The sequence below is a fragment of the Macrosteles quadrilineatus genome, unplaced genomic scaffold (assembly GCF_028750875.1).
Source record: "Macrosteles quadrilineatus isolate MER2022 unplaced genomic scaffold, UCM_ALF_1.0 Scaffold_7__1_contigs__length_78375512, whole genome shotgun sequence".
NCBI classification, from domain to species: domain Eukaryota; kingdom Metazoa; phylum Arthropoda; class Insecta; order Hemiptera; family Cicadellidae; genus Macrosteles; species Macrosteles quadrilineatus.
The window spans coordinates 73,702,518-73,712,125 of NW_026542600.1; the positions used below are offsets into that span (position 1 = coordinate 73,702,518).

Sequence of the window (9,608 nt, forward strand, 5' to 3'; positions counted from 1 at the left end):
TACTGTAGATCTAAAGTACCTACCGTACTAAGTACGGTAGCAAATTGTCTAAACAAATTTATTTGGGGATTTTCCAGGCACTATTTACTAACGCAGAGCTTATTAGCAATGATCTGCAGTAGAAATAAACATATAAGAAATCTGGCACATATACTTTCTCCCATTAGCTTGTCAACAAAACTTGTCATGTTTTTGCTATGGGAGATACTATGCTATTTTTATGGGAATAATCACAAAAGTTGCAATAACTTTTGAACCGCAACTTTTACAGCAATGAGGGCTATACCATTTTGTTAAAATTATAATATACTAACTTTTAGTCAAAACCGCTTGGGCTTGTTTTTTAAATCCGATTTTCCGTTACAGTATTTTATGGGTTTTTATGGGAAAACCACAATTAAAATTTTCATACCAATGGGAAAAAATGCCTGCGATAATAAAAATCGGAAAAGTTAACTGATGGCCTTCAAAATGAGGCGTCACTTGATGGGGCTTTATACAGTGTGTAAATTAAGTGTTGAAACAAATCTGTTTTTTTTTTTAACCAAAATAGATAGAAATATTCTGTTTGTGGCAATAATTAATAACAAAGGTTCCGCAATTTTTTACATCAAAAATATTTTTTAACCCCCCTAACAGGGTAGGGAGTAGGGGGTGACTTATTTTTTTCAAATATCAACCCCTATTGAGTGACCCCTCATTTTGAAGGGTTTGTCAAAAGAAACACAATAACTCAAATCCGAGGTGAATATCTCACCCCTAACCAAAATGGCGTATATTCCAAAATGGGTGCTTTTTTACAAAAATTAAATTTTGGAATACCCGCCATTTAAGCTAGGGGTTAAATATCTACCTCGGGTTTGCGTTATTGTTTTTCTTTTAACAAACCCTTCAAAATGAGGGGTCACTCAATAGGAGTTGTTATTGAAAAAAATAAGTCACCCCCACCCCCTACCCTGTTAAAGGTGTTGAAAAAATAATGTTCATGTGAAAAATTGCGGAACCTATGTTAACAATCAATTCCACAAACAGAATATTTCTATCTATTTCGGTTTTAAAAGTACATATTTCTTTCCATTGTGAAATTGGTGCTTTTTCACATACAGTAAATCAAATTTTGGAATGCCTGCCATTTTGGCTAGGGGAGAGATATCCACCTTGGGTTTGCTTCATTGTGTTTACTTTAACAAATTCTTCAAAATTATGGGTCACTCAATAGGGGTTGCTATTAAAAAGAAAATTGTCACCCCCTACCCACTACCCTGTTAGGGGGGTTAAAAAATATTGATGTAAAAAATTGTGGAACCTTTGATAATAGTTATTGCCACAAACAGAATATTTCTATCTATTTCGGTTTTAAAAATACAGATTTGTTTCAATACTTAATTTACACACTGTAGGTATTTAAAAGTTTTGAGCTGCCCCCGAAGTACCCTATTATGGTGGTCCGGGCAAAATTGTCATACAGACCGAAATAGATGAAATATATTTCATCACTCTAAAGTGAGTCTTTTTTAACACTTTTTGCCCGTGTGATGAACTATATCTTTCGTCTTTGCACCATTATTTAAACAATATTACAAAACTGACAACAGTTTTCATTTAAAGATAGCCTCTAAAAACTACTTCTAACTTGTTTTCAATTTAATTTGCTAATGGAAACAAGCAGCTGTTACGTAGACCTAAGTGATTCAATCGTTTCGGCTATTACGATTGTTTAGTGTACATACTATTACTAGCGATATGTCGAGCTATTTACAATAAGGGAACTAGGGAAAAATTTTCTACAATCGATTAAACAATCGATACATTTACTTTCAATACACACAATTGTTTAGAATCGATATTTACAACAGTGTTGACAACAGCTGATTTTTACTCCCTAGGGGCTAAAACGCCTTTTACTCCCTAGAGAGTAAAAATGCTACTTTATACCCCGCAATGCATGCATTAAAAATGCCGCGGCTGTTTTTGCTTCAGTATGATGAAAAAGTAGTATTCAGTTTCTTGTTACGGTTATACTGAGTTTAGTATTCCTGGTACATACCAACTCTGTTTACCGTATATATGCAATATTAGTGAATTTCCCATATAGGGATTAAGTTGTTACCGTAGGTATTGTGGTAAGACAAGGATCCGGGACCAATTTTGCAATTTATTTCCAAACCATTTTGTAGAGCTCAAAAACAAATAGTTAAGTATATTGAAGCATTGTTATTATGCCTGACGGTTATGGTGTAAATAAAAAAATACTGCAAATTTAAAATTCCCATGTTATTATTATGTAGGTAAATAAACTGTTGTAGTTTTGCTTGTTTATAAACAAATTGGGGATGCAGAATACTATCCCCCGGAAAACCACTCCCCCCTCTTGGTTTGGTTGGTTAGGTTAGTTTAGAACAGTATGAAAAAGAAACTTGAGTGTCCGTGACTGGAAAACTACCCTCTACCCCCCCCCCCCCTCCCCGATCTCTGACGTCGAGGAACCTGTTTGGGGGGGTAGTTGTCGGGGGGGGGGGGGGGGGGCAGTCTTCCGGCAACCCAACAAATTTTGATTAAATTTGGAAAATTTATTTATCTTTTACTTTACAATATGAACATTTAACTATAAATATTTAACCTTATTACCGTCACTGTATCAGCAAACCTAAATAATCGTTAAACAGTTTTTTTAAATAGGGAATAAAAATATGACATTTTTAAGGATATATTATTTTGGTGAGAATCAAATCAGGTAAATGGAAATTCTTGTAGTCTGCAGGTTTGCTGCGGCGAGGGTATATATAACTTTACACTTATACTAAAAGACAGTAATACCCAAAAATAAATAATACCCAATACTTATACATACAATAATACTTACAAGATGGTAAATATATAAAAAAAAGTTTAAGTGGTGATCGAATTCCTAATTAAACATTAAACAGTAGTATTTTATGATGAGCCCAGAGTAACATCTAAACTCCGGGAAATTATTCTATTGATTAAAATAAAAAAGGGAAAAAATCAAGAATTAATTTCTTAACACGATTTGTTATATCCTCCATTTTGTATTTGTTAATGAACATATTTATCTTTGAATAAAAAAACCGTAGAAAAGACCTGCGTTAGAGAAACTATGAACTTAAACTCATTTGAAATTTTGTAATGGCGGCCATTTTAATTTTTATAACATAAATTTCTAAAAATGGCCGATTTATCTAAAAATGGAATTTATTACGTATATGAGGTATATCATATATTTATAGTGTGTGTTTCCGTTTATATACGTACATTTCTTTCAAGAAAAACATTTATGTTCATAAACAGTAATGAAACAAATGGAATTATGTAAAACTAAGTAAATTGTTTATGTATTCTATACAATGCTTTTAATTATAGAAAATATATAAAACTCAATAACTATAGTTAACAAATAACAATAGATGTTGTTGCAGGTAGGAGCTTTTTACTTTCTCCCCCTATACCATAGTATATGGAGAAAGTATTGTTTTCGTCAAAATTTTCGAGTTTGAGTTTTGAGTGGATATATTCGTTTTGGGTCCCCCTGGACCCAAAAAAGTGGTTTTCGAAGTGATGTCTGTGTGTGTGTGTGTGTGTGTGTGTGTGTGTGTGTGTGTGTGTGTGTGTGCGTGTGTGTGTCTGTGTGTCTGGATGTGTACAGAGCTAGGGACTACAAATGTGGTCCGATTTCGATGAAATTTTGTATGTAGGTTTTAATCCCTGGTATCTCCAGGCGTTTTTTTCATTTTTTTGAAATTTTGATTTTTAATGGGGATTTTCCCATAAAAACCCATAAAAAACCGGAAAAATCGGATTTTCTCAAAAATGGCCGAACGATTTTGATAAAAATTTAGTATGTTGTAGCCCTTTAAATTCTGAACAAAATGGTACAAATCCCATTTCTGTAAAAATTACGGTTCAAAAAGTTATGGTAAATTATGTTATTTTCCCATAAAAACCCTTTGAAAATAACAAAAAATTGGATTTATGACAAAAATCCGCTTTTGATTTAACATAGTATGTAATGGTCCTTACAATTTTGATAGTTTTTTTTCATTTTATAGAAATTGTTATTTTTAATGGGGATTTTCCCATAAAACCCCATAAAATAACTGAAAAATAGGATTTTCCCAAAAATGGCCCGAACGATTTTGATAAAAATTTAGTATGTTATAGTCCTTTATATTTTGAACAAAATGGTACAAATCCCATTTCTGTAAAAATTACGGTTCAAAAGTTATTGTAAATTATGTTATTTTCCCATAAAAACCCCATAAAATAACGGAAAAATCGGATTTTCCCAAATCGGCTCGAAAAATTTTGTTTAAAATTTAGTATTTTAAAGTCCGTTAAATTCTGAACAAAATTATACAAATCCCATTTCCGTTTATTTACTCTCACCGCTTACACATGATAAAGGTTGTTGACAAACTTATGGGAGAAAGTATGTGTCAGAATGCTGATACCGTTTATTTTATATTACCTGCCTTTTACATCTTGCGAAGCAAACCGATCATAATTAGATTAACAGATGATCTGTCTGGAATTTTGAAAAACATTATTTTCCTTCTCTTAACGCGATAATCATTGTAGGAAAGAATACACCCTTTTTAGCAAGTAGCATCTTGTTTAAACTCTTTGAAGACTTCCTTACGATATCCAGGCTGTTATCCTCCGAGCGACCATGTTCCACGGCAGGTGCAAGTTCAGCCCGCATCTAGGAGTCAGTCACCCCTGGAGCACAGAATATAACCGGGAGCTGCCCCCTTGGCAATCAGTTGAATCCAGGCTTTCCTCCAGGTAAGCTTAGCCCTTCAGAGTCTGTTTCTCAGTGGTTTAGTTATTTTTTATCTATTTTTAAGAGGTTTGTGGCTTCTTCTAAAGTTATAGAAACTTTTTATGCTGCTCTGACACATGGTCAAATAGTTATTGTTGTACTGTAACTGCAAAGAGATTATTATTATTCCATCACACATTTTTATTAATTACATCATATGACAGTTTAACTAGGGTCTTTTTAATTTTCAATAGTTGAGGAGTGAAACAAATAATCAAAGCTCATCCTGTAACTAATAAATTAAATAAATAATTAATATGATAAAATTGTTGATTAATTTGATGATTAAATAAATATGAATATGGTATATAATTAAAAAGTTTTAAAATAACATTCATATACATTCACTATTTAATTTTTAAACAAAAAATGTATTTAATCTAAGTTAATGTATTAAACATAAAATAATATCAAAAGTGTAGGTATTTTAATTATTCTGTTGTTGCAAATATGCATTTTGTATGATATAGTTTCATATCATAAGAAAACTTAAACATTAATTTTGATGAAAGTGGATTCAAATCTGTATTTTATATTCATGAAGTATAAACTTTCCCTCTCCAAATGTGTTATGTTATTTATTTCATAAACCACCATCATTTATAAAACAAACTAAACTTTTAATTAATAACTTGTCATTTTAAATGTGTTTTTGAAAAAAGCCACTTCATGTCTTGTAAAATTTGAAACCCCCAAAAATAATATGTGCCTTGATAACAAGGAATATTTTCCTAGTAAATTGCTAAAATTTCTTTGTTTAAAGTTCATTTTTTATTATGGTACTATGATGCTTATTTTATAACTGTTTAGATCTGAGTGTCTGCCCTGATTTGATAAGTAGGAGATTTAGAAGTTCAGCATACATAGGGGGTACAATTTCTTTTAGGGACAAAAGTTACTCATTTTCAGACCGAGTTATAGGATTTTCATGCCACTATCAAAGACAGTTTTATTGATCCTTTTGAATACAGATAGATACAAAATATGTTGGGATGTCAAAGGATTGAATAAAAGGGGGTTCCGCCCTGAAAAAGCTTTTTGGTACTTCCCAATACAAACTGTGTACTTTGTTTCCATTAAATACAATTTAATACAGTTCAAATTAAGAGGTGGTAAAGTGACGAGATTTGTATTCAAACGTAAAACAAATTACTTACTGTATTTTTTGTAACTTATTTGGGATGAAAACAGCTTTTAACATTTTTCTCGTGAGTAGATCTATTTCCAATATTCTATTGTTTTTTACCAAATAAAATGATTGAAAATAAAAATATATTACTGTACAATCAATTTTGTAATCATTTATTATTTCAAAATGAACCAAGAAAGTATTCCACCACATTTGTTTATTCCTTTTTTTATTAGCAAAAATGGATATAAAACTGTAAAGAACAATGTTTTTTAACAATGGGTTCTTGGTTTAATCTTGTCTATCAATTCCCAGCTGTATAAAGTATCTACTTCAGTTTCACAGCTTCTAAGTTCTCTTTCATAATTATAGAGTAATTTTACTGAGCAGTCAGCCTATTCTAAATGCTACCAACCTGATATTTTGATCATCAGTTTGAGATATTGTACATTCTTTCCACCACCACCACTTTTTCTTAAGAGATTAGTCTCTTGCAACAAGGAATAATTTTAAATGACTTCTTATTAACATAATGTGTGCCATTAATTTCACGGAAAGTATATAAATAGGTCTAATAACACTTGAAGCATATATTTATACTTATACTGGTTTAATAAAATGGTAAATATACATAAAAATGGTAGATGGATTCACCTATTGGGTCTGAAGATGATCGGAGTATCCAATAAAAATCTATCGCCACTACCATCTAATATGTATATTTACCGTCTTATTAAAACGGTATAATAAGTGTATATGTGTCAAATGTTTTTAGATGTACTTTTATTTACTTTCTGAGAGCATATTATGAGTAACAGAAAGCTTTCAAATCTTAAGTGGAGTTTAAAAAAGGGAAAAAGGTTTTCTTTTCTCCTCAAACATATAATATGTTGTATATTTTAGCAAACATAGATTGAAAATTGTCTTATAATAAATTAATTGCCAAGTAATCGCCGTTACCTTGTAGTAGCTCATTTAACTATGTTAATTTATTATATAATTTGAATTAACTTTTCTGTTGACTTGAACTGCCTGATATAACTATATAAACAAAAGAAAACACGAAATAAAGACTTTGTTTATTTTAATGTTAAAAATTAAATTGTAACTACTTATTTGTTTGAAATCTTTGAATAAAATGCATGTTTATGTTAGTATTTATTGTTGAAAATTAATACGTTAATTTTAACATAAAATTAATCATCATTCCGTTTTCAGTGAACAAATAATGAGTTAGAAGTTAATAAAACTTGGTTAAACGAAAATAGATATGGGGTGTAACACTTGTATATTGTTGACAGAAAATTAAAAAACGCTGAGGTCCATGGCTTACCACACCCTATTGATAGGTAAGTTGATAAATTCAGTACTTCTATAGTTTTATAACATTTAATTCACATACAGAATTATGTGATTATACAGTATATATATATTGCGAATAAATATTTCTTATTGTATTTCACGTGGTTTTCCTAAAGAATAATAATGTTATTTTTTATTTCACCCTTCAAGTTACTACGGCTATATTTAACAAACCTTTAAGTGTTGACCTTTTGGAAATACACTAAAACTAGTTAATTTGAAAATAATTTTGTTCTAGAATGTGTGGTGGTGAGCAGCCTACTAACTCTCAGTGGCTCCAGTCCGTCATCTCAGTTTGACGACCAGTTCGATCCCTTTGATGACAGTTTTTATGAGCCTGGACCCCCTTACCTCGGTGACATAGTCAAGAATGTCCCCCGAGTTGGACGTAGAAATGACTTCTTTCTCAAGGCAGCCAAATCTGTTCCGAGGATTGGCCGCAGGGACGCGACTGAAGAGGTAAACCCGCCTCAGATTACCAAGAACTTACCAAGAATCGGGAGAAGGAACGATTTCTTTTTGAAGGCTGCTAAATCCGTTCCCAGAATTGGAAGGAGGAACGATTTCTTCCTCAAAGCTGCTAAGTCTGTACCACGAATTGGCCGAAGGGAAGATAGATTGGACAAACGAGGAGCTCTCACAAACGCTGTAAGTTAACTTCATCAAAAATGAAACTTATACCGTATCTACAGTAAAACTCCAATCAGGATCGCCAACTATTGTTCATCTCAAGGAGAAACAAAGTAATTTTGCAAAAAAATAGGTTCATTGCAGTTTGCGGTAATCCCTTAAATATTGTAATGAGTGCTAATTGTGTCTATCATTCGGCAAGTCTATTGAAGAGTAGTATTAAGTCATCTGCCTGGTGCTTGTCTAGTATACTTTTCTCTTGAAAAATCAAACCATTCGGATTATTGGTTATCTAGATGGGGTCCGGCCCCAATCGATCCTGATGGTTGGAGCCCTATCATATGTCTAGCCTTACAGTAGTTGCAATAGTTGTTCCTGAGGGGGGATATGAATTAAATAAGGAGATAGGTAAAATTAAACCCATTATCATACAATTTGCAAAGTTACTTAACATTGTAAGAGCACATTGCTACCTATTATAAAGGTTTGATAAAAATATTGAAGGTATGTGAATCCATCAAGCTTTATTATATTACTCCCTTACTAACTTGGTCTTGTAACTATGTTACAAGACCAATTTGACTATATTTGATCTTAAGGTCAAAAACCTAAAAATTAGCTTGCAATCCTTCACCATCCCAAAACCCAAACGTAAATTGGCTACTTAAAATATCTCATATTATTTTTGTACCAAAAGGTCAGAGTTTTTTTTGTAATACAGTTTATTCTTTCTCAACCAATGTTTATAGATGGAGGGAGGAGAGATGTCGGCATGGCCTTGGTTCCGAAACCCTGAACTAATGCCACGAGCATTCAAGAGGAGTGAAGCTTTCCATGGTAACAAGCAACATTTTATATTGAATGAAGCTTGAGTATTAGCAAAACATGTTTGCCAATGGCTAGAGGTGTGAAAAAAATAAATCATATGATGAGTTAAAAATTGATTTATGTTTAGAAAAACAATGGCAAAGTGTATTTAAAATATGCGATTGTAACCAGTATGTCCTTTGGTTCCATGGTTTAAATTTAAATCCCCTCCCAGTATCAACTCTTATTCACCCTAACTTTTTCCTACAAAATTGATTTTTTTAGGTATCACTTCATAGCACTTAACTGCCTCAAACAAAAGGACTTCAAAATTACATCACCGATCTCTTATGGTAATAATTAATTGCTGTTAATCGATTCCAAAATGTGATTGGGATGGTGTGATTATGATTTCAGGGCCAGAGCAAGAGAGGGACCATGGTTTAGTGTTTTACAAAATCGATTTGCACAGAGAAGTAGAAGAACCAAGATTCCAAGCAGAGGTGTGATACATATCTTCAGTAGTAAACCAAATTATTTATTGCAACTGTCCGTTATATATTTGTTATATTTGTCAGTTAATGAGGCCATTAGTTAAGTAAAATATCTAAAACAACCAAAAGCTATGTTGTCTAATTTACTTTCCTCAACTGTTCAAGATACAGGGTTAATTCGTTGATTTAATTATGTTTATTTTTATTACATTTTTCTCATCTGATGAACCAAAAAAATCCACATTCTCATAAAAAAGTTTTTTTGTTGTCATATACAGTACATGTAAGGATAGGTAAAAAAAAAAGTAGCAAAAAGGCTGATTTGAGGTGCAACTCATAAAGAATA

General features: G+C 32.0%; 1 protein-coding gene across 1 annotated transcript; it reads left to right on the forward strand.

Moving 5' to 3' along the window:
• Window positions 1-4,789: 4,789 nt before the first annotated feature.
• On the forward strand, window positions 4,790-9,380 carry LOC128999100 (uncharacterized). The gene is made up of 5 exons (XM_054425457.1): window positions 4,790-4,803; window positions 7,271-7,318; window positions 7,570-7,979; window positions 8,711-8,798; window positions 9,186-9,380. The coding sequence occupies exons 2-5, from the start codon at window positions 7,294-7,296 to the stop codon at window positions 9,275-9,277; spliced, it is 615 nt and encodes a 204-aa protein (XP_054281432.1). The 5' UTR covers window positions 4,790-4,803; window positions 7,271-7,293; the 3' UTR covers window positions 9,278-9,380.
• The last annotated feature ends 228 nt before the right edge of the window (window positions 9,381-9,608 follow it).

What these genes read in the sequence shown, in the direction of transcription:
- LOC128999100 (XM_054425457.1), top strand. Translation starts at nt 7,294, where the DNA reads ATGGCTTACCACACCCTATTGATAG. An exon ending in TTACCACACCCTATTGATAG is followed by an intron (nt 7,319 to 7,569) that starts GTAAGTTGATAA and finishes ATTTTGTTCTAG; the next exon opens with AATGTGTGGTGGTGAGCAGC. An exon ending in GAGGAGCTCTCACAAACGCT is followed by an intron (nt 7,980 to 8,710) that starts GTAAGTTAACTT and finishes CAATGTTTATAG; the next exon opens with ATGGAGGGAGGAGAGATGTC.